Here is a 24,713-nt window from a genome sequence, read left to right on the forward strand (position 1 = left end):
AATTATATTAAGTATATCTTTAAAATATAATTCTAAAAGAATTTTTAGGAACCAAAGCCTTATAAAATGTTGATAAATATACGCAGAAATAATATCGACCACAAGATACCAAAACAGGCAAAATTGGAATATTTTAGTTACATTTATTTCATTGTATGAATTGTCTCTTTTATCATAAAAGATCGGCGGGTTTATTCACCGCCCTCGGACGTCACAAGACTCGTACGACAATAGAAGATAGGTCTATCATATTACAAAACATATTTACATCAATTTTTGTTAGAGAAAGTAATAACCGATATAAAATGTTTTCCATTACTATTTATGAGCCATATATTTTAAAGAGCCTTTAATTTACCTACTTATATTTCGAGTCATGCTTGAGCTTAAAACAATAATTTTATAAAAATTACTAGATTTCAAAAAGAATTGAGAATATCTATTTTTAAGCCACTACAGGTGTTTGATGAGTCCCACATCAAACATCCATTTGAAATTCAACTTTGATTCAAAATCTGATTTTAGGTGAATATAAACATTTAATCGCAAATCCCAAAACGTGAAATTAGGAAGAGCTGTGCATATGTAAACCAGGCAATTCACGTTTCGGCGTCGAGGCTCTGCCCCGCGGGTCGACGCGTCCGGCGCTGGCGCACGGCACGAGCTCGCAAGATAAGCCACAATTACATCAGACGGCGCGTGCCCACCGACTATAAAACCGCCGTTCGGACCGCTGCCACCTCACTCACAACTCCCTACTCGTAAATGAACGGTCAATATTAGATAGTGGCAATGATTAACGATTCCATGCATTTACCTGAATCTATTAGTAATTACCTGAAATACGACCAGTGGTGGTACAGTGACAATTGGTGTGATAGTAATTCCCCGGGCTTCGAGCACCAGCAGAGATAACAGGAGCTTTCTGGACCTTGTGAACTTATTAGGTAAATATTATTGTTTTTCTTGTTTTTTTTTAACCCTTCAATAATAGTTTAACTTTAAATTAATATTTTATTTTAATAATTTATTTACTTTAAATATGATATACCAAAATTTTATACCTTTCTAAAAAATTTGTCCACACTTCCTGTCACATGTGAAAAGTGGATACGGAGGTCGATCACTTGTTGCCAAATTATTTCTTTCCTATATGTATAATTTACGTCACTTCTTTGCGATAAACTGTATTGTAAGGTTAAAGTTGTTTATTATTCCTTAACCAAAAAATGTTATCTTTGGTATGATATTTTATTGTCAGAATAATATGATTAATGCTATATTATATAATATAATCGTGAGCCAAGGACCGTGAAAAAGCCTTATAATTCCTTATTTTGTGGCACAATAAATTATCGTCGAATATTTCACACCTAAGTTTATTCAATATGACTTTTATGATTGTTAATATAAGTATAATTTATTAAGTAAGTTTAATTCATTCTTGTTTTATAATTTTAAAATATGTTTAGAAATAATTAATTTATACTTTAATTAAATTTTACATGAATAACAAAATTAAAACAAGAACTCTTTATTATTTACAGTTGCTGACATTCTACAGAAGATATCAGCTGTAAATATACTTTAAAACCTTGAAAAGAAATTGCCTTGAATTGAAGTATCGTGGAAGTGGAAATTGAATAAAATGGCTACCGTACAGAGCCCACCTGAACTTAGCCTGTCGGCGCCCCTTGCCGTGAAACAGGATACTGAGATAGATTTCGTGGCGTTGACGATGGCCGCTCTACGTTTTGTTAGTCCTTGGTCTGTGGAGACCAAATCTAACAAATGGTCGCCAAAGATTGAACCTGGGACTCCGGAAGCTAAAGACCGCGTCATTTCCCTCGCAGAAGTATCTCTACATGACACACAGAAAGATTGCTGGGTCGTAATATACGATCGCGTATACGATATAACCGATTTTCTTTATGAAGTAAGTTGAAATTTGTTTTATTTATATAGAATGTTTTCATTGATATATAATATATTTAAAACTCGATAATTAATAACTTTAAATATATATATACGGTGTTATTATATATAACTAACAATCTAATTTCTTATAGCACCCTGGTGGAGATGAGATCATGTTGGAATACGCAGGACGCGACGCGAGCACCGCCTTCCGAAGCTCAGGTCACTCTAGTATGGCGACTAAAGCCTTAGACAGATTCCTTGTGGGAGAACTGCCGATGCACGAGCGTATGTACCGGCGACCAGGAGGCATTCGTCTTAGTGACATACCAGAATAATTATGTTAAAAATATCTGGTTATTTAAATTGAAAATTAACAATATGTTTAACTTAATTTAGCTTTAATCCAATATTTCTTAATGTACTTAACTTTTGAATTAAAATTAGCATAATTTTGTATTTAATAGCACATTTTCTCAGGCCTCAGATCTTCTAATCTTTATTTATTGTAAGTAAAGGAGTTATTTGAAACAACTCCACTGTAGCTAGGAGTCATCGCTAACATTAAAATAAAATTAAAAAATATTGAGGCCATCATGGTGCAGCGGCATAAAGGTGTGACTATAACGCGACGGTTGTGAGTTCGATACCCACTCGAAGAAAATAAATATTTATTTAAGTTCATATTTCTATTTCTACGCTCTGGTGTGGAGGCAAAGCGCGGCGTTGAGTTATGCCACTCAACACGCAATGCCTCCAGAATTCGGCACAAAGTGGGGAACGGATTGTCTTAATACTAAGTTCGCTCTGCCTACCCTGCTGTGTGCGAGATACAGCGTGAAGATGATTTAATTTTCAATCGCTAACATGCTTTATCTTTTATGTTTAACTTTTAATTTGCTGTACAAATGTGCTTTAGGTATTCATATTAATTTAAGAGACCGTATATTGTCGTGATATATTGTGAAAACGAATATTTACCAATATCATCTTAATTATGATTATTTTCCATCATAATGCATTTATTTTGTTCTGTTTACCATTATGTATCTCAGTATTATGCTTAATATTTTCAATTTTGCAATATCTTTATTAAAATTTACCGTGTATTACTCTAAAAACGTTCCTATAATAACTTAATAAATACTTAATAAGAATACACATTTTCATTTATTATCCTACTTTCTCTGTAGTCTTGTTGGCATAAAACTCTGCTAAATCTGGTTCTTAAGTGAAAGTTGGTGATCATATAATTTCTAATGTTGTTGGAGTTTTGACAAGGACATTGTTTAAAATGACGACGAGTATTTCGATAAAAAAATAACAGATATGGCACTTTATAATTTATAATACAAATAGTTTAAATAATATCATGGTGGATGGCGTTACAATATTTTTTTTTTATCTTCTAAACTTTCTTACCGGATCTGAAAAGAACAAAATATAACGTTAACAACGGTTTTCCCAACGAACGTTTAACTGAAATTTGAAACTTAATTTAAGTATACTTTGGTCAAAATAAAATAAAGTTAATAAGTCAAAATGTTACTTAAAAAACCGGTTAAGTAGAACTCGCCCATCGTAGCTTCTGTACCAATTTCAGGATTGACTTTTCAGACATGGCCTTAACAGACAGACAACAATGAGATCCTACAAAATTTCCGTTTTTATCTTTTGAAAAGTCCTTTGAAGTATTTGTTAAAATTTTCTAGTCAAAATCAGCCGTGAAAAATCGAAAATGATCGATAGATTTTTAATTTTCATAATAAATGTTTAATAATGAATTGATTAAACATTGTGCATTCTACTTATCGCTAATGACTAAATACCTACAACTTGGTAATATTTTTTTTATTATCTATAACAATTATATTCAAGTATATGTTATTCCACAAAATATTTCAAGGAAACGCTGATAAGTAAAATAAATTAATTCTATCTTTTAATAACTTATATGTATATTAAGTGATATAAACGGTAACAGTTTTTTAAACCACTCATTAAACGCGTGACATAAAAACTTAATTAACATCCAAACAGGCCAAATGTTATGTAATAATTGATAACTATCAAGAATTTTTCTTATAGTGACCTCACTCTTTTTACAAAGGAGGACGGGCAGTGAGAGCCTAGTATCAAGTCTCGACTCCAATCCAGTCGAGTGGCGGAATTTAACACCGTGTTTTGCTTAATACAGCAGTAGTGGTTATTTTGTAAATAGTAAACTAATTATATTCACAAAACAAATCATTGAGTAAATGTAGAGGTTCGACGACCGAATTACAATAACAACAAGTAAGTAACAACAATTAACGTAAGTTTAAAGTTCAACTATAATAATAAATTTCAAATATAAAATTTAGCTAATTCGTTTTCCATTTCGTTTCAATAAATGCCCAGTCGTTGGTTGCTATGGCGACTGTTAACACTTTTTATAACAGACAACTAACCAACAAATAACCAAAAATATACTGTAGATGAAAAACATTTTTTTAACAAAATTAATTCAAACTAGTTTAATAGATACATTTTTGGATCAATAACACAATTTTCTTCATTCACCTCTTCAAAAAAGCAGTCACGGTTAAGCTTAATAAATGTTTTTAATGAATAGCATCGAGGACTGTTCATCTTGCAAAACATCACTTACTTGTAAATTGTACTCGAACAAATTACGAACGATTTACTCTATACTAGACTTAAATATTTAATAATATAGACAAATTAAGCTTTAAGGGTGGCGGGCGGAGCTCTGCCCCGCTCACGCATCGTACGCTGGGATCTCCAATAATTTTTAAAGTTTGTACCGGTTTATACTTAAATGTAATAATGTAATAAATTTCGTAAATACAATAAATAATAATAATAATGTAAGTTATTTACTTACAGCAGTTTGTAATTAAAAGCATTTTTCGACGCACTGAAGAACCTCAAGTAACAGAGCAGAGTGATTAACATTAAAATGGCAGTCATTTGCATCGTACTTTCCGTCGGCATCTCACATTTTGATATTTGTACTTCTTCAGTCGTTATAGAGACCTTGTGGGAATAAAATAAAATATTAATAATTTAGAAACAATACGCTATTCAGGGAACCATGCGGTTAATAAAGTAGTAAAAGGCAAACAAATCAGAAAAAGGTTACTTTGCTGGTCACGATTAATAGAGTTAATATATTTTATAAAATAAACTAAAGAAGTGGATGGTATTATAAAAAATACTATTGAATGATGTCTATAGAACTTATGAAACCTTTTAAAACGTGATAGAATCAAATATTATATTTTTTTTTACTTTTCAGAAATATTTAAATTAAAAAAAAATATTTAAAAAAAACAAAAACCCCGTCTGCATAAAACTAAAAAGAAAATAAACAAGCCCAAAAGTTTATTAGGATTAACAGTCGGGACCTATAAATATTTTTTTAGTTATTCTATAATTATCTAATTCTTACACTCCATAATTATTCTCGAATTATTGAGCATGTTGAGAATTTTCATAGCTGTTCAGCTAAACTATAAGAACCAAACCACTATAAGAACAACCACGATCAGTTCACCCATATCTAAATACCGATAGATATGAAATAACTAAATATTTCTCTATTAAATACGACAATTTTTACGACCGAGAAAATCTAATAAAATACTAAACGATTTATGAAATGAATAACCTATACATAAAAATATTTAAATAACCAGTATCCGCTAAATACATTTAAATAATTTATTGAAATAAAAAAAAGCGGGCGAAGCCGCGCGGGGTTCACTAGTTTAAAAAAAAGCAAATTAGCGCAGAGAAAATTAAGTTGTTTATATTTGAGGATAACAGCAACTTAAGAGTTATAATTACGGCGTAACAAGCATTGACTTATAAATTATAATTACTGGGGTCAATACCTATAAATATTTATATCGCGATTTATGTACATGGATCGCCAGACGTTCGTCACTATATTATTTAGATGAATTTCTCTTAGCATTTCTATAACAGTTATTATCTTTGACTTAGATTATCTATATCATCTAAATCAATGATAATAAATATTATGGAAATCGACTATTCGAAGCCACATTAGTTCTAGTACATTGTAGGGCACTACACATAGAGTAGGTAGTGTAAGTAAATCTGATTAAAACAATATAAACCGATGTCCGAACATCCAATTAGACCTAATCAAGTGCAGATGTAACGGAGATGTAATCCCCGCTATAATGAGATACGGCATTTCTATAATTGGCGTTTTACTTATTTTTTTATATAAAACAACCTTACTTAGCTTAACGCTGTATAGCTCGGTAGTTAGAGAAGACGGAGCTCATAACAAAAAAAATGTAAACAAAAGTTTTAAAAATATATATATATATTATTAAATATATGTTAAAAAAGGGTAACATACTACGTTCATTAATCGCACTTAGCAACTTAGTTTATGTGTAAACGACCTTATAACTGAGTAACTGACCTATGTTATTAATACACAGATATCCAACGGCATTCAATTAAAGCGACCTAGACATCACAAGATATGTGCAATACGGTTAGTCGAATATCGATGTTATATACTTTAAAAATATAGTGCATATAGCATTTAATATAAATAATTTATAGTATATAAAACTGTAACTCATTGATGTGTGTACATAGAAGATATACGAGAAAATGTATTATTAGGGGCATTTATAAAGTGTAATAAAACCCAAATCAGTGATTTTTTAAATTCGTCTGTTTGTGCGTCTTGATTAATCTATTCTTTGCTAAACTCTTAGAAACAACTTAACCGATTGAAATATTTTTTTAACATTTAGTGTTAGTTTTATTTAAATCGAGTTTATAAATAAAAAAATTCAGTATGCATTCCATGCAGTAATATTGCTACAAAATAAGTGTTCTATTGATTGGCTGAAACTTTGGTTTTCAATCTATGGATATTGTCTTCAAAATGATAATAATATTAGATCACAAAATTATTTCAGATGAGAAAATAATTATTATATTGAACAAGCGGGTGAAGCCACGAGCGGGTCACTTGTTTCATAATATTTAAAAGTGTTATTGACATGAAAATTTAAAATATATTTTACAAATACCGTATAAGAATTTGAAGATAAAAAAATCATATTCGAAATTTGGATCAAAGTCATTATTTGCAAAAAAATATAAAAATAGTGATGTTCATACCAAATAATATTTAGGATCCAATCGATTCCGCCAAGAGAAAGACGGCACAGTATATTCGGTAAACTCGATTTTATGATCTCGAGTTGGTACAAAGCTATGACGGACTATGCAGCTATGGTGTGTATGTCCGCCGAAAGCCGCCCTAGGGTTTAAATTTTCTACTAAATATTCCGTAGATTCCTTAGATAAGCAATCCCATCGTTCTATAAATAGAGTGTTCCTATTCGGCAAAGGCGCTGAATCAGCTTCTGGACACATACTATCAGATTCCCTGTATAATGGATAATGCTGAAAATTCACAATAATAATCAGTTTACTTTATTGACTTCACTTTATTTTCTTTTTATGGTCTTGCTTCCTCGTTTTGTTCGCGGCGTTCCATAAAGAGTGGCAAAATTAATTAATTAACGTTCATTTCTTTAGATTGCTTAGTCTTGGAAGCTTCACCGAAAGCTTAAATTTGTTGGCGCTCAAAAGGAAAATAGGCCTATATATTTTATATTAATTTTAGCTTGATACCTCCACGTAATCTCATCTTATCTACAATTCTGAAAATGGTACGGACTGGTACTCTTGGTAGACGAGTCCGACTTGCATTTGAATGATTTTTTTTATTTTCTTTTAAAATACGGAACCCTAAAGATAACTAAAAATTATATGTTTTTATAATATAGGTGCAAATGTAATACTTACTTGCATCACTATAGGCCTGCTGTACTGCGCGAGCTTGGTTTTACCTTTGCAGAGTGGCGATCCACTACTACATTTTAGTAAATCTGTAAATTATCGTATGATAATTTTTATATAAGTTTCCTCAAATAAAAAAATATTATAATTATGTGTATTATGTACTAAGTGATTTGATCGGAACAACTTCAATTAAAAACGAAAGAAAGATATATTTAAGAAGACCATATATTTGTTTTATTTAGTCTTTTTGTTAGCTTCACGCTGTATCCCGTAGAATCGTAGATAACAAAGTGTGCCTAGGATACTAGTGTTAAGCCACTTCGTTCCTCCTCAAGAATAATAACTTGCGTTCTCCACTTATTACCGTGAGTGTTGAGTAGCGGAACTCCACGTTACGCTTTGCCTAGAGGAAAAGAAAATATTAAATATTCATTCCCCCGAGTGGGAATCCAATCAACCATCGCGCTTACAATCGCGCGCTTGTGCCGCTGCGCCACAACGGGGTCAATTATGGATTTAAGAAAGTTATGGGTTTGAAGTGCGGGTGCTGAACATACAGTAAATTTGGAATGAATTTAGCGTATATTTCATATTAATACGAAAAAGTTTTTACGAAAATATATTTATTAAAAATTCGCTTTAAATAAATATGAGACGAACCTGCAATTTTATCTAAGTCTGCCAGCGCACGAGAACATAATGAGCATCCGTCACCCTCCATAGCCATAGAATTTATTAGAATAAAGTGGTTTCCACGTATACTGACGAGATTAACGATAGGCGCATCCATTTTGTTCTCAAATCTATTTGCCAAGTTTGGAGTTATCCTTAGAAAAGAAATAAAAAAATTAACTAGTATTTAAAAAATATATATTAATAAGCTACAACATGTATAGGATTGTTTGTTCTTTATTATATTAAATTAAAAAGGTTAAGTAATATTAAAAGGGTTAAAAATTTTGAGCCAATTATTTAAATGATTACAGCAGCATTTTCAAAAATATATAGGTTTATTAACATAGTGCATCATTTGTTTTAAAAAAAACACAATAAATGTCTATATTTTGATAAACATAAAATATATATTTACTAAGTAATGCGATAAAAGCACAGGTAACTGTTTACTTAGCTAACACAGCCTCTCTACCTACACATGTGTGTTAAAGGATTAAAAAAAAAACAACTAAGTTGTGATCAATTTTGTAATATTCATTCAAAAATAATGTTTTTTTTATTATAATTTTTTTCATTTAAATGGAAAATGTAAAGTAAATGATATATTCAAAATAAATGTAATTAATTTCTTTCTAATAATGCTATGTTTGCTACCAGTTTGTTGTATTTACCTACGAAAAACATCACCTTTAATAGGTCCAGCCATCTTCACATTCCTTTCAAGCTCCTTACTTATGAAGAAAATATGGTTAATTAAGCATTGAGCTCTTTGTATTGTTAAAGGGATGAAATAGTTATGCTTATTTTTAGTATATTATTAATATTAAGATTAATACTTAATAAAAAATACTTAACATTTGACTTATTGAAGGTAATTTAAATTTGTAATTAAGTGAATATTTAATTTTAAGATGTGGAAGATTGAAATAGTCTTCTAAATGCAGATCAAATATCAAAGTTTTAAATTGTATAGGTTTTATCACATAAAAAAATATTTAGTAATACTAAAATAACTGATAATCCTAAACTTACTTATAATGGTATCCTATATCATGGTTTCCCGCTACAACATATAGTAAAGTACCATGGGGTACTTCAAAAATTGTGTTAAACCTCTTTACATAATCTTCAAATTCCATTTGAGAACACCACTTCCCTTCATCAAACAGATCACCTGTTAATAAGATAATATTATGGAGTCACAATTTTTTACCTGTGGTTTTGCATCCTTATAGCCTATAGCATTCCTCAATAAAAACACTACCTTACTTTTCTACAGAACTGCAAAAGTAAATTCATTACAAATAAATTATATAAAATGTATTTTATTTTTATTATACAAGGAATATATTAAGCTGTTGTTTGCATATTTAGTCTCAAGTAGTATGACTATAAAATTGACAGTTAAGGGTTTGTTTTCCACTTAGGGTAATGATTGTTTAAATTACTTTGATTTTTCTGCTTTGATAGACAAAGTGCAACATTGAATTCCACCAATCATCAAGCATTGTATCAAAAATTTTGCAAAAAAAATGGTGAATGAAATGTCTTAACACTGGATTCCCTCTGACCAAGTTAGTAAAGCTTATAAATAAATTACCTAAAATAAAAATTACTTCAGGCCTGTGCAAAGTTAGTGCAGTTTGGAAAGCTCTTTGCATCTGCCACTCTCTTCTCCATTTATCAAACCAGTGACCATTGTGAGAGCCTAGCAAATGGGTATCGGCTAACACCATTGCATACACAGGTTCATTATTAGCCGGAATATTTTGGAGAGCGGGCCATCCACACTAAAATATATAAAAAGTTAAATACATGTTATGTGAAATCGATTGATAAATGAACATTTTAATGGTCAGTAAAGAAATTACTTGAATTTGTGTCACATAATAAATAAGATATTCACAATAAATATAAATAAAAATAACGCCCGCAACTAAGCGAAATAATGTGTTATTTATTATTGTATATCGCCACCTATTCATATAATATGCCATAATGTTTGATTATTTTCAAGTCTCATCTTCACATCGCTACTGGTACTGTAATTACAGTAATTATTTATTATTAAAAAGATATTGTATCATGCATAATAACGAAAATTTACATTTTACATTTTTAAAATTGTAAACGTAAATAATACTAGTGCTGAAGATGTCAAAATGCTTAAACACAGTAATGTCAACTTGAACTACGGTATCGATCTAATGTCTTGTTTTGTCTCTAATAAAATCATATCTACTTACCAATACCAAAAATAAAATGTATATAGAGCTTAAATGCTTATATTCGCTTGAAATAATGACAAAAAATTCTTAAATATTAATTGTACTGAAAAATAAACTAAAATTACTAATAACGCATCCTTACGATTATTTTTGTTCATTTACATGTCATCTGTGCTTTTGGTAATGTTTGTTTATCAGCTGATTGTCAAAGTCAATTTATATATAAAAATAGTCTTGTTTTGTTTCTATTGGCTTTTATTTTTACTTTCTCATAGAATTGCTAAAGTACCATAATATAATATCTCACATTTTTTTTTGTTATGTAAAGTAATACAATATATTTACAATGTCGGTGCATTGGAGTTCAGAAATCATGAAATGGGAGTACAGAGAATTGCAGGCCACAGCAATGTCTGTTGATTATTCGGGTAATAACGTGCTTTTGGCTGGGCGAAGGTGGTTAGCTATTAAGTCTATTAGTCTTGAAGATGATGGTGGAGATATTGTTAAGAAATATCCACGCCACAGTAAATATGATGCAGCTGGAGCTGAGTGGTGTCAGACATATCCAGGACAAAAACTTTGTGCGATTGCGGTAAGTGAATTAAAATTAATTATGGATTAAATTTTTATTTACATAAATAATTACACATAAATAATGACTATCATTTATGTTATTTTATTGTCTTCTATAAATTATCTAGAGTAATCAACATGTAGATGTATATGAATGGCGAGCGGGAAATGATTTGACATGTATAAGTTCACTTCGAGGACATACAAGAGTGGTCAGTGATACACACTTTCATAGACAGGACCATAATATAATTGCAACATGTTCCATAGACACCTTTACATACCTCTGGGACTTGAGAGATACTAGAAAGCCTGTTTGTTCCTTAAGTGCTGTTGGTAAGCTAAAATACTATCATAGAATAATAAGATTTTTAAAATTACTGCTTGTCTATTTAATTATGCTCTTTTTTTAGCTGGGGCCTCTCAAGTGCAGTGGAATAAAGTAGCCTCTCATTTAGTAGCCACTGCCCATGATGGTGATATAAAGATATGGGATTATCGCAAAAATTCATCTCCACTTCATTACATTTCTGCACATCTTTGCAAAATTCATGGAGTAGATTGGAGTCCGCATCATGAATACCAACTTGTTACTTCTAGTCATGATGGTAGTATAAAATATTTTGACATTAACAATGCAAGGCGACCAGAAAATGTGATTACAACAAATTTCCCTGTATGGAGAGCTATATACACTCCCTTTGGTAGTGGGTTATTGACTATTGGGGTGGGATGGGGCGGACTACCAAGAGTAGAACAGGCAGGAGTTATAGGAATTTGGGTAGGTAGATCTTTAACACATAGACTAGTAGGCCACACTGACACAGTACAAACTATGGTGTGGAGACCAAATACACTGCCATCTAACTATCAACTGGTGACTTGGGGCAGAGACCAGACACTAAGACTCTGGACAATGCACCCATCATTACTTAGAATGTGCTTACATTATTTGCCTGAGAGCTCAGAAAATGAAGATAATAATAGTGATGGTAAGTACTATTCAATTTCTAAATGCCTTTTTTGTCTATAGACACTTATAGATAAGTATGGTTGTATGTTTAATTTTTGTATTTGTCAACAGCAAGCTATACATCCACAGCAAGTTCCATGAATGATATCTCAAATAATGATAAAATGCAAGATATTCAAATGGTATGTAACTTATAAGTATATTATGGTTTATATATACATTGCTTTATATGATCATTTCATATGAAAATGTTTTTTTTAGAATAAAATTGTACATAAAACAACTACCTCAATTGACGAAGAATTTGAATCGATCAGAGAAATGGCAAATATAGAGGTGACAGATATGAATATAGACACTAGGACATGCCAGATACACTCAGAACGCAATGGTTACACTGCCAACCTTCAAGTGACCTTCCCAAGAAATGTAACTGAACAGACAATACCCAAATTTTCTTGGCTATTAGGCACAAACGTAGATAGTGCCACCACCATTAAAATTTTACAATCTATTAATAGAACAGCTTATAAAAAGAAAAAAGAGGGACACAGGTGTTTGCTATACTGCCTTAAAACATTAGCAACTTCTATAGATGAGGTAATGTCATTTCAATTTTTTGATTTTTTATAAAACTTTAATCATTAATAATTTTTCAACTTCATATACCAGGTTAGTCAAGAAAGCCCTGTGTTAAAAATCAAGACATTCCCTAATCCACTTTCAATGCTAATTTGAATTATTAACGACACTTGTAACCCGGGCGTTAATAACTGCCACACAGTTTATAACTAATGTGGTTATTATCGTTATGAATTGTTTTTTTGTAATTTTGATATGAATAAATTATTATTATTATGTGTTAAGTGGTGCAATACTTCTTTGTCCTTTTAGAGTGAAGAAATAAAAAAAATAATCTTTTGAGTATGGAGTCAAACTCACAACAATCGAATTTACAGTCAAACGCTATCCCACTGTGCCAAGATAACCTTGATGACAATTCAAATTTAATTTTTCCCATTTAAATTACTTAGTGTGATATTGTGAAATTTGTTTATTTTTTATGAGTGAATACTTGGTCTGTCTAATTAAAGTTTGATAAATATGTATTAATTGTGTAACTAAATTTATATTTCCTTTCAGATTCCAGTTAAATTAAGCGAAGATTCCGACTCCTTAAAATCTAGCCAGCGTAGTCAATCGGAGTGTGAAAACGCAGGTGACTCATGCATACCGTTTCCCCGAACGTGTGGAGCTAAATGGGGGGGAGTCAGTACATTAGTTGTATTCAACCGTCCACAAAACACCAGGCGATTGTCTTTAAAGCCTGAAATTGGGACTCCGAGGTCGATGTCGTCTTTGTCCTTGACCCCAGGGTTGTTTGGAGCAAATTATACGTCGGTGTCACCTCATGCGACCACTACGCCGTCACCGACGAACGCATCTGGTCTCCCGCAATTGCATCACAGACACGCGTCTAATTCGATTACTACTTTCTATTTTCAAGATAGATGGGTGAGTTAATATAGATTCAATACTTTGTTTTCACATTTCTTTCAATTAGTGTGTAAGTGCACAGTCAAAGCGACAAGATTTTATAATTATAATTAATGGAATTTAAGGCTAGGTCACTTTCATTCTAAGACAATATTATTGTACATATCACTTAACACCATGTCGCTTTTCGCCACCATACCCCTTCCGTGAAAACTTTAAACCACAGCAAAATGAGAAATAGAAGTGAGAGTGAAGTGCTCATCCCATATGTCAGTTCTACACTAAAATAAAGAAAATTAATTATCTCAGAAAGCTCAAAGCCGTCGGGCAGGCAGTATGCGCAGCCGCGGCAGTATATCGGGATGCACGCCGCCCAGAGTGCTCCTGTACGCCGCTAGCAATCTCTTCCCGTTGAACAGGACGCTCGCCGAAAGATACGTTATCAATACTGATAATCCTGTTGGTATGTTAATAATAATAATAATAAACATTAACATTAACATTCGCATTATCCGGCGACCACCTCTGGGCAATTACCTGTGGTTACCCAGAGATGGATCCCGACTAATGCGTCACAGTAAAACATTTGAATATTCTCTAAGGGGCCTCTACGTGTTGACCTGTGTCCCCACGCAAGCCTTCCAAAGGACCGGGTTCTTTTGAACCCGTAAATCTTTAAAGAGAAACATAATAATAATATAATAATAACACTTTATTGCACTTCTACAATTGGAATATACATTTGATTTACACAGTATATATAAGACCAATGTGCGATGGCGGCCTTATCGCTAAGAGCGATCTCTTACAGGACACCGACAATACAGGAGATATAAAATACAAACGCAGAACGGTGCAAAAAGTATTGTATTATAATTATAAAATAAAATATTAACAACAAGAAATAGGGAATGAATGATTATTATCAATATTTTCATTTGCTCTTTCACTCGCTTTGGCAAAAAGGCCGGCGTCCAGATTCGTCACTCCACACACAATTCCTCAAAAAATTCGGTGAAACGTGGGGAACGGAGTGTGAACTAGGTTCTCTCTGCCTACTCTGCTGTGTGCGGGATACAATGTTAAGCTGAAATCCAATTTAACAGATATGGTGGTGAGAGTGGAGTGGAGAAGCGGAGACTGGACTAATACGTCTTTAGGTTCTCTCTAATCATTTTATAAATACATTTAATCGAAAGTGGTGCATTGTTACGTTGTTTTAGAAATGGACGAAAGAAATGCAAAAGTAGCATTAGAGATGATTGAAATTGAACTTTATCATGCGTTGAACTTTGAAGCTCTCTGGATTAATGTCGGCCAGATTAATTTCCGGCTAAAACAAAGAGCGACTGACCGGAGCCACCTCGTGTATACTCAGACGTTCTCCCACTGTGTCATCATGGCCTGCACACTATGTATACACTACATCATATGTTTATTCTAATTAGATAAGGAATTGACACGCCACAATACGCGTTGCTATAGCAACGTTTAATAATAATGATATTGTAATTAAGAGAGTGCAGAGAGCTATTATAAAAAAGATATTAGCGTTCTGCTCTCCTTTTCTATACAAATTATAATTATCCCAAATTTTATACTCCTCCGTCGTCACAATTTTCGTAGAGAGGGTACAAAGTTTTTGTTTTACGTATTAACATATAGATTCTTTTAGAAATGTGTGAAAGAAACTCAAAAGTGGCGTCAGAGGAGGGAGAAGGGGAAATTTCCCACGCGTGGGGTCTCGCGGCCCTGGCTGCAAAGTCGCTGGAGTACAAACCCGTGGACCACCTCATGTCCAGCGAGGAGAGCATGGGCTGGGTCGGACACCCACTATGCTGTAACTTGGTGCAGGCGTTGTGAGTTATTTGCTATGTCTCTTTATGCGCTTTTATTTGCTTAAACTGTTTGTACATATTGAAAACTAATAATAATAAATATTTTCACTAGTGATTACCCAAAAGTGACACCCAATTTTCTAGCTACCATTCAAACAGACATTTCGTGTTATATAGTACATTTTATTTTATCGAAACTGCAACATTAACTTGATCCTATTTTGCCGTATGATTTAGCAGTTTTTGAAAATCTTTTTTTTTTCTTTGGCAATCGTAGATATTTTATAATAAAAAGAAACGGATATTAACAAGTCTTCCTTGAAACCCCACAATCAGAGATCTGACTGACTGACTGAATGTTAATGTGTAAATATTAATGTTATTAATAATTTAACCGAAACAAATAGCAAGAAATTTTATTTTGCTATTATACTGATGTTATCATAATTATTATTTCAGAATATCACACTACGCCAAATCCTCAGACCTGCAGATGGCAGCCATGTTGACGTGTGCATTTGCTGTGTTCAATGATAATAACAATTCTAGTTCACAATCTATTATCAGCACTTCAAGCTGCGTAAGTGTTTAATAAAAAAATATAATTATAGAAGCACATTAAATAAAAATAGTAGGTGCCTACCTCAATGTAATTGTTGTACCTTCCATTGATTAATGGTTAAAGTAGGCATACTTGGGGAGAATATTTATAAAAAAAAAAATTTCTTTAAAAAAAATATTTTTAAATAAGCGGAAAATGTAGATGGAAATAAACAAATTTAAATTATTTAACAAATACACAGTTTTTTAACGTATTTTTTTTATTACTTTTACCTATTTTATATAAGAAAATAAATTGATAACTATCCTACGTTCAGGCCTAGCCTATCAAAAAAAACACTATTAGATGATAATATCACCTATATAAATGATGTATGTGTATATAGATTATTTATACAATTTTTATAAAATTTTTACAGGGCAATAGTACTTCACCCTATAGCACAATCCACCAATATAGCGAGATTGTGTCAGACGGATGGACGCTACCCATTTTACGTAGTAACTCCTGTTCAGAAGCAGAGAACTTAAATACAGAGTACAGCGTAAGCAAATCTGAGCCTTCCTCTTCGTGTGTTATCGATGAAAATACAGTACATTTGTATCACTGCTTTAAACGAGTGTATGCTGATATATTGCATAGATGGCAGCTCTTGTATAAGAGAACTGAGGTAAATATAGATTATATTCTTTTATAGATAATTTTAGAATGGTACTTGTAGTATATTTGTTTAGCAATAGTAGTTGATAAGTTGAATAAAGATGTATTTATTGTATAGGTAATGAAGCTGGTCCGCAGCAGGCACGAGGCGCCGTGGTCGCAAACAGCGTGGGAGTGCGCGCGCTGCGGCCGCACCGTGCGCAGCGCCGCCTGCGCCGCCTGTCGCCGTCTTGCGCTGCGCTGTGCCGTCTGCGCGCGCGGCGTCCGCGGCCTCGCTCTCGCCTGCGCGCTCTGCTCGCACGTCGCTCACGCGCACCACATGGTGGCCTGGTAAGTGTGGGCGTGTGGGCATACGTGTGTGTGTACCCATCTTGTGTACTAACTTGTATGTGACAAGATAATATTATACAAGAAAAATAGATACTAATTGAATTTTTACATAGATAATAAAAATATTTTCGTCTCATGAAATTACCATTTAGTTACAGTGTATTTAATAATATAACATGTCTCCACAGGTTCGCAGAACACGACACGTGTCCAACAGGTTGCGGTTGCAAATGTGTAATCGAAAGCAACTCTTTGTGGAAAGGAGCTAAATATGCATAAAGTTTAAACAAATAGTCGCTTAAAATACAAATTTATATTGCGTTACAAATTTATATTTTATAATATAATATATTATGTTAAGGACAAAGACTGCCGCTTTTGTATATACAGAAATAAATAATTACAAACGTTTTACAGAGCTTTATTTAACAAACATCCTTCAATCACAATTTCAAATAAAAAAATAACGGTGCGCAAGAATATTATAATTCGTGAGTCAAAATGTAAACTAAGTACGTACACTCTAGGTAATTCACCTATATGAGTTACTTCAGTCTCATTGAAGCATTCAAAAATATCAGAATTGGGCCGTTAATACAGTAATTTACTATTTGAAATAAAATAAATTGTATGAACTAATAATAATAAATGCTCCAGTTTAAACTATTTATCAATAATAATAATAGCATATAAAATAACATAACAGATAAAAGATATATTCCAGCTGCCATTTAATTTAATACGGCAAACAACCCATTTCTGATAATAGCTTTTATACAAGAGGCCTTAAGTAACTATACCGCTTATCGCATTTTACCTTACTTTCTAAAAATAAACTGTTAAAATAAATTTAATATTAATTTGATTTCGATCACGAAACTAGCTATTAAATACAAATTCTTATATTTTCCGTTGGTCTATAACGGCGACTGCTGACTCCTTGGACTTTAATAATAACTTCTCTTAAATATGCAGCGAGTGCATGAACGAACATTTTAATAAATAACAATTTAAGTTAAAGTATATGACATTTCGAGGATTATTATCGTAATTGTCATCTCATATTTAGATAGATACCAATTATTTTATGGTAGATTCAAATCTACAAAACAAAACGGATACAAAATAACAAGTAATATATTTTTCTGTGTATAACAATATTTTTTATACACAAAACATTGTGACAAATTGTTTTAAAAAATATTACTATTAAACAAGATGCTAATAGTATTAGAATTTACATGAAAATTTTATAAGCTGTCTCTTTAAAAGCTAACCAACGTCCTCAAGGCATGTTTTAACCATAACATGGTCCATAAAAGATACGTTCTTATTCTTAGAAGTTATATTTTTTTCTTCATTGAAAATACTATCTTGTTTGATTAGGCTTATATACGATTTCGAAGAATCTACTCCTAGGTATATAAGCTTTACACACCTATAGATAAATATTTAGCAACAGTCTGTTATATCGTTTCAGATTTTACAACATTTGTACACAATTTTATCTTTTATTTTTATGATCTTTATTATTATAATAACACCCTGAGTTTATTTGCATATTGTGCAGATGTCGTTTTTTTAGAAGCAAAGAAAGCTACAAATAAACGACTCCCAATAGAGTACCTAAGATATTTTACAAAATACACATTATAAAGCCTATGCCACTTCGTAGTCAGCTACTTGGTTTATGACTAAGCAATTAAAAATTAACACATAAATAATATTTGATTTATCCATATAACACAGAGCAATATAGTTAAAGTTTAAATATAAAAGAAATACTTACAGTATCTAATAAATAAATAACTTATAACTAAATATAAAAATAGGCACCGATGTTTTAAGCAAACTACTTCTATTTAGTTAAAAGTAGTTTAAGAGTCTGATCTAAACAAACAATTTAAAGAATTATTTTACTATTTTTTACATCTACCTAGTTAGTTGATTAATCTAGTAAATAAATAAATTGAAAGTGTTCCCACTAACAATCAATCTGCACCTCGTATTGAAACTTATGAGACTGTAGATTTTAAATTTAAATTTGGGTTTACGGAAAAGTACGAGATGATCCCTCGAAGTAGGATGATCGTTTGCTATTGCAGCAAAACTACAAGTAGGTTTTTTTAGTAATAAATCACTTTCAACGCCCCTCTATCAAATGGTAACGGCGGAGTGAGCAATCACATTTTGATTTTAAATGTTTGATACTTTTGTTTTAGATGGTTAAATGCAAATTCTGGCGTTAGTTGTATTAGTGGTTGTCATCTTTTATAAGTCCCAGTTGACCTACAATGCTGAAATTGATACGGAAACATTGGTAGCCGAGACCGACTCGCATCGGACTCTGGATCGCCGGATCATCTCGTACATACACTAAAGATTCTTTAGTAGAGTTTTTAATTATATTACTTATAGTGTTATGTGCAGTTTATACTTTTAATGTACCTAATTAATATTTAAATTTTGCAAAGAATCTTGCATATACAAGGTACAGATTGTTGTCGCTGACAGTACATTTGGCTATATCGGACTGTCGCGATTCTCTAAAGTTAGGTAACTCTAGAACTCATGCACGACCCAATGGATGATTCTCAAAGACGGGTTGTTCTATTGTAGCAGCTAAAACAACAACATATTATTAGTTAGTATGGAAGAATTTCGAAATCACTAGTAAAATCTATGGGTAAGCAGCTGTCTACAGGTGTTTCATTCGTAATTTAAAGATAAAAGGAAAAAAGCAACGCTATCTAACGCCCAATGTTAATAATGTATCTTCTATCTCCAGTTAACGTCAATCTTGTATTGTCCGACATGTCTATCCAATCACTAACCTGAATGCCATCCTCCATCTATGTCTATTTCAATCTATGGTTGCAATTTATGGATTAGGATTGATTATTAACATTGGGCGTAAGTCTACAGGTTATAAATCAAAATAAATAGTGTAAAAATATTATAGAATGAGCATGATCTCAAAAGAAATATAAGACGACAATGATAAGCATTCAGCAGATATATAGTATAGATATAGATTTATGTATATTTTGCCCACGAACAAAGGTAAAGTAGTTGTCTAGATAGGTAATTAATATGTATAAATATATACTAAGTATTTTAACGTTTGTTGGTAAATTTAAGTACTATTTAGATATAAATTAATTGAGTTCTAGTTCATATGCTAAGAGTTTAATTTATTATTAAACTAAAACGTCATTAAACTTTATAAAAATGGGATTAATAACAATAAGTAAATACTCTCCATTCATATTTCATAGAGTCTGTGCAATGTTTAGTCAACACGTGTCTGTCTAATGAAAGGCGTGAGCAGTATGAGCGTGAGTCGGTTGCGGTACCTCTCGAGCAGGCGGCGCTTGAGGTCCGGCGGGTACGTCACGTAGATGTAGTGGTCGTCGTGCTCGTCGTCCATCGCGTCGTCGGGCGCCAGGCGCTCGCGCGCGGGCGACGAGTGCGTCGTCATGGAGACGGACCCGCTGCCCGCCACGCTACCCTCTTCAGAACTGGAAGGTTTCGTTTACATTTTAAGATCTGGCTTTTATCAGTAAACAATTATATCATATTTTTTATTTAAATAAATATTTAAAGATTGTTGTCTTGTTATCAAAGCCAGTAAATGATTCCCTCATGGGGAAATACGTCATCCGGGTAGACAGAGAAAACCTAGTGTTAAGACTCTCCGTTCTCGAGTTCTCTCACTCATCCTGATCCATCCAGATGCGAAATTACATCAAGATTATTATAAAAATAAAATAACAAAATCCGATTATGAGCATCGCAAAGAATACTAACTCAAAAACAATCCATATAATATAATAGCACATGCACAGAGCGAGAGCGAGCCCGGTGGCGAGCGCCAGCAGCAGCGGCCACGGGAAGGCGCGCGCGGCCGGCGCCGTGTCCTCCCAGTAGCGGTCGCAGCTCAAGTACCAGCAGACCGCTCGTTGCATCTCATCTAAAATGACAATTCCATATGTTTATTTTATATTCTCTTCTGTATATAACACTTAAATAATAATAAAAAATAATTATTTTTAACTACAAGAATCATATAAAAAATTCTCACATTGTTTCAGGCCATTTTTAATAATAAAATAATAATAAAAATTATCTTTAAATACTAATTTCTAGTGTACAGGATGTTGTGACATAAAGAATAAACACCTTCTAGCTCCGTAAATTGATGTTGTGTAAGATGCAAAAGTAGAGTTGCGATACAGGAGTGTACTACTTTTTCACAGCGCACCTAAAAGTAAGATAAATTCTTTGAAATAAGATGCTAGAAATTTCTAATAAAATCGTAATTAATAAGTATGAAATTATACTTTTAAATATATTTGTCATAAAACATTAAGTGTATAGATATTATTATATTTTAAAATACATTAAGTTCTTATCACATTTGTTAATCACAAAGCCTTATCCAAATATTATCAAATAAAAAAATCTAAGGATATAGGTAAAATGTATATTAAATGTTTAAGAGATCGTGCCTTGAGTCCCTGTAAGTGCGCGGGGTCACAGGCGGCGCGTTCCGCTTGCAAGTCCGCGAGCCGCTTTTGTCGACTGTCCGGCGGTAGAGACGACTCTACGGTATCTGCGTCACAGAGTTCCACGGTTTGGTTCGTGTCACCTTCGCTCTCTTCTCTTTTCTTGTCTTCTGTTTCTAAAATATTTTTTTTGTAATAAAAAACAGACTATTCTACCCCTTATTACATTTACATTACATAATAATATATAATGATTCTAAGAGGTAGAACAGTGTCTAGTGTGTTAAATTCTTATTTCTTATACATATTATTTACTTCCATTAATCTACGCTGTACATAAAATAAGTAATTACCCAGTCTGGCACAGGTTTACATTGATTCATGTCAAATGTAAAATGGTGATCATATTTAATTTCAGATGTATACTAATAATCTTACCAATTTCTTCATTATCAGGTCCAGGTTTAGGACAATCAGCCACTGGCGTGGGCGGCGGTGTCCTAGCTCTATGTCGTCGTCTTGGCGGAACTCGAGCAACGCTCCTAGAAGCTGCTGGGGCCAAAGCCTTCCTCGCCGCCTCCGCGTCCTGCCACAACTCGATGTCGGTGGTCGGACCACTCCCGCCGCTGAGCAGGCCGTGCGCTACCAGCACCTGGCAGCGCATTATGTCGCAGTAGTCTGCCAGACATACTGCGTCTTCTGCCTGATAGACACACACATGTTATTGTAATAAATCACGTACATTTTTGTTAAAAATAACGTTTATATTTTGTAGATTATTCATTTATTATAAATTTTTAACTATTGATTTCATTTTGTTTAAATTTTGCATTTTGTCTGTTTATTATTAGGGCACAAAACATTAAATTAATAATACCTTATTAATCTGGTTCTTGTGTCGCTGGTCGAAGTGAGTGTCGAGGTGTCGTTCCTCGTAGAAGGACTTGCCGCAAAAGGCACACGTCCACTGTGAAGAGCGATGCTGCAGTTTGGCGGCATGCTGGGGCGCGAATATGTCGCGAGCTGGGTGAAACGGACATTCCAACGGCAGCTTTACCTGTGAAAGTTATATATATTCATCTTATGTATAATTTTTACTTGTAATCAGCTACATTATAAATGATCTAAATGGCGACTTACGCAAAAGTAGGCGAATATGGTTGGATGTTGTTTAGATAAAAATACAAGATTCTATATTATCCTTCTATTTTCATAGCAAGATAAAACTGCCATCAGCTCCGAATACCCAGTACTAAACAGCTCTATTCAACATAAAAGTTACAATTTTTTAAATACATTACCATACCATTCTTGCTGCAAGACTTTCAAATGATCTTAATGCCCTAAAATTTAGGTATTTATATTTTTTGATAGAGTAAATAAGCTTTACTAATTAAATTGTTTGTATAACACACACACGCACTTACACACATTTATAATATATTTATTAAAAATTTAAAATTAGTTAGTTAGATTGTAATGAAAGCCAAAGTATTTATTTAACCTACTTATAAATCAGAAATAGTTAAATTTTATAAGGATTGCAGTGATTGCGTGAAACGATGCTAGGCTAAATTTATATCAGCAGTAAAATAAAATAAGTTATGACCCTTTTTACCTTTAATACACATTGATATCATATTATACATTTTTTCCTATTAATAAAGCTTTCTGAATTTTAAATGCCAAGCATAGTAACCTGTGCCTGTATGTAGTATATAAGTCAACAACGTAAGAAATACCTGAAATCTTTCTAACACCGGTATCCACTTGTTTTGTATAACTTTCCTCACGATTTTGGAATTGTCACGAGAGCAAGTGATTTTGAAGACCGATGGTCCCGGCCACGGGATCAGTGTGAGAAAGAGAAGGACCAAGACCTGAAACATTCATATAAATTATACTACATTTATGGTTTGTAGAAAAGTTCAATAGAATATTCTAAAATACCTAAAATTTTGTGGGTTTTCGATTAATTTCGATTAAATATAAAAATAAATATATTTATCGACATGATATAAGGAAGCAATTCATAAATATTTTACTAAATGCTATTGACGATGCACAATCTAAATCACACGTTGCGTAGTTTTTTTTAAAAGATGCATTAGATTTGATGATAGGTTAGTCTTAAGTTATTAAATTATCGATTTTTGCACTGAACGCTTAACCTGCCAAATAGTATAACATCCTTACCTCGAGAGTGAACGACGTGGTCCTCATTCATATCTTTTAATGATCAAATATTGAATAAAAATTGTTTAACGTAAAACTTGCAAAGAGGAAGTGAACTTGTAAGTTTACAAGAGATTAACCCCCAGGTCTGTCAGCGGAATGTACGTAGCGCATGCGTGGTGGAGCACTTCACCCCTCGGTCGAGGCACGGGCAAACGTTAATAAATTCACATTCAGGGGGATATAATAGGGGGTTTTCCCAAATTATTAATTTAGGGTATTATTTAATTTCAATATTTAAGTATTATAGAATATCGAAAGAAGATAATCATAATTTTTATTTTTCGATCTTAAGTACCCTGACGAATGTCTATCACAAAAAATATTTTTGTAGACATAAAATAGTGACTGAAGTGATCGAACCCATAACCGTCGCGTTGTAGTCAGACTCTTGTGCCCCTGGGCAACGACGGCCTCATTTACTAATACGTAGTAGTAGTAGTAATACTAGTCGTCGCCCTCGTCTCTGTTTGCGTGGGCTTTAGGGTGTAAAATAGAAAATCCCGTTTTTTAACGATTCAATTTTGATAAATCCTCTCCTAGCAAACCTAACGTGACCACTCTTTGTTCGGCTCAAAATAGAACAGCGGTTTTTTGATTTGTTATTTCAATTATTTTTAAATATACTTAGTATTAAAAAGTAACATTTGACTCTTTCATGTTTATTTTTATTTTTCGAGTAGTCGTTTTTTAGGGCCTTTTATTTATCTTTTAAAAAGAACAAGAAAAGGAACATCAATTGCACGTCCCGGTGCCATGTTTCGGAATACCGGGACACACAAGTAAAAAATGTGATGAACGGGACGTCTGTTCACGATAAGCATACCAATACCCTAATGAAAT

At 32.7% G+C, this 24,713-nt stretch overlaps 4 protein-coding genes across 9 annotated transcripts; 2 read left to right on the forward strand and 2 right to left on the reverse strand.

Annotated features, from left to right (window-relative positions):
- Nucleotides 1-692: 692 nt before the first annotated feature.
- Nucleotides 693-3,074, forward strand: LOC146541231 (uncharacterized). The gene is made up of 3 exons (XM_085193547.1): nt 693-947; nt 1,548-1,936; nt 2,070-3,074. The coding sequence occupies exons 2-3, from the start codon at nt 1,649-1,651 to the stop codon at nt 2,253-2,255; spliced, it is 474 nt and encodes a 157-aa protein (XP_085049673.1). The 5' UTR covers nt 693-947; nt 1,548-1,648; the 3' UTR covers nt 2,256-3,074.
- Nucleotides 3,075-3,247: 173 nt separating this feature from the next.
- On the reverse strand, nt 3,248-10,672 carry LOC146541232 (metallophosphoesterase 1-like). 5 transcript variants are annotated; one of them, XM_085193498.1, is made up of 10 exons: nt 10,578-10,672; nt 10,335-10,505; nt 10,064-10,253; nt 9,496-9,637; nt 9,135-9,194; nt 8,449-8,615; nt 7,792-7,874; nt 7,099-7,386; nt 4,805-4,956; nt 3,248-3,344 (listed from the first exon to the last, which is right to left on the reverse strand). In XM_085193498.1, exons 2-10 carry the CDS (start codon nt 10,458-10,460, stop codon nt 3,326-3,328), a joined length of 1,227 nt encoding a protein of 408 aa, XP_085049624.1. In that variant the 5' UTR covers nt 10,461-10,505; nt 10,578-10,672; the 3' UTR covers nt 3,248-3,325. The 5 variants fall into 5 exon arrangements, with proteins under 5 accessions (XP_085049624.1, XP_085049651.1, XP_085049660.1 ...); XM_085193525.1 differs by having other exon boundaries at nt 10,441-10,655; XM_085193534.1 differs by lacking the exon at nt 10,335-10,505 and having other exon boundaries at nt 10,571-10,639.
- A 209-nt stretch (nt 10,673-10,881) lies between these two features.
- Nucleotides 10,882-17,538, forward strand: Wdr59 (WD repeat domain 59). The gene is made up of 12 exons (XM_085193464.1): nt 10,882-11,286; nt 11,396-11,603; nt 11,681-12,259; nt 12,352-12,422; nt 12,502-12,840; nt 13,384-13,755; nt 14,047-14,200; nt 15,413-15,596; nt 16,035-16,155; nt 16,556-16,807; nt 16,916-17,127; nt 17,316-17,538. The coding sequence occupies exons 1-12, from the start codon at nt 11,038-11,040 to the stop codon at nt 17,404-17,406; spliced, it is 2,832 nt and encodes a 943-aa protein (XP_085049590.1). The 5' UTR covers nt 10,882-11,037; the 3' UTR covers nt 17,407-17,538.
- On the reverse strand, nt 17,533-24,001 carry LOC146541234 (uncharacterized). 2 transcript variants are annotated; one of them, XM_085193568.1, is made up of 9 exons: nt 23,832-23,995; nt 23,378-23,515; nt 22,513-22,692; nt 22,074-22,338; nt 21,639-21,811; nt 21,310-21,391; nt 20,938-21,100; nt 20,484-20,648; nt 17,533-19,749 (listed from the first exon to the last, which is right to left on the reverse strand). In XM_085193568.1, the coding sequence occupies exons 1-9, from the start codon at nt 23,856-23,858 to the stop codon at nt 19,722-19,724; spliced, it is 1,221 nt and encodes a 406-aa protein (XP_085049694.1). In that variant the 5' UTR covers nt 23,859-23,995; the 3' UTR covers nt 17,533-19,721. The 2 variants fall into 2 exon arrangements, with proteins under 2 accessions (XP_085049694.1, XP_085049685.1); XM_085193559.1 differs by having other exon boundaries at nt 17,533-20,648; nt 23,832-24,001.
- Between the last annotated feature and the right edge of the window lie 712 nt (nt 24,002-24,713).

This window comes from Heliconius melpomene, chromosome 1, assembly GCF_056956725.1.
Source record: "Heliconius melpomene rosina isolate 202511_hmr_F chromosome 1, ASM5695672v1, whole genome shotgun sequence".
NCBI classification, from domain to species: Eukaryota; Metazoa; Arthropoda; class Insecta; order Lepidoptera; family Nymphalidae; genus Heliconius; species Heliconius melpomene.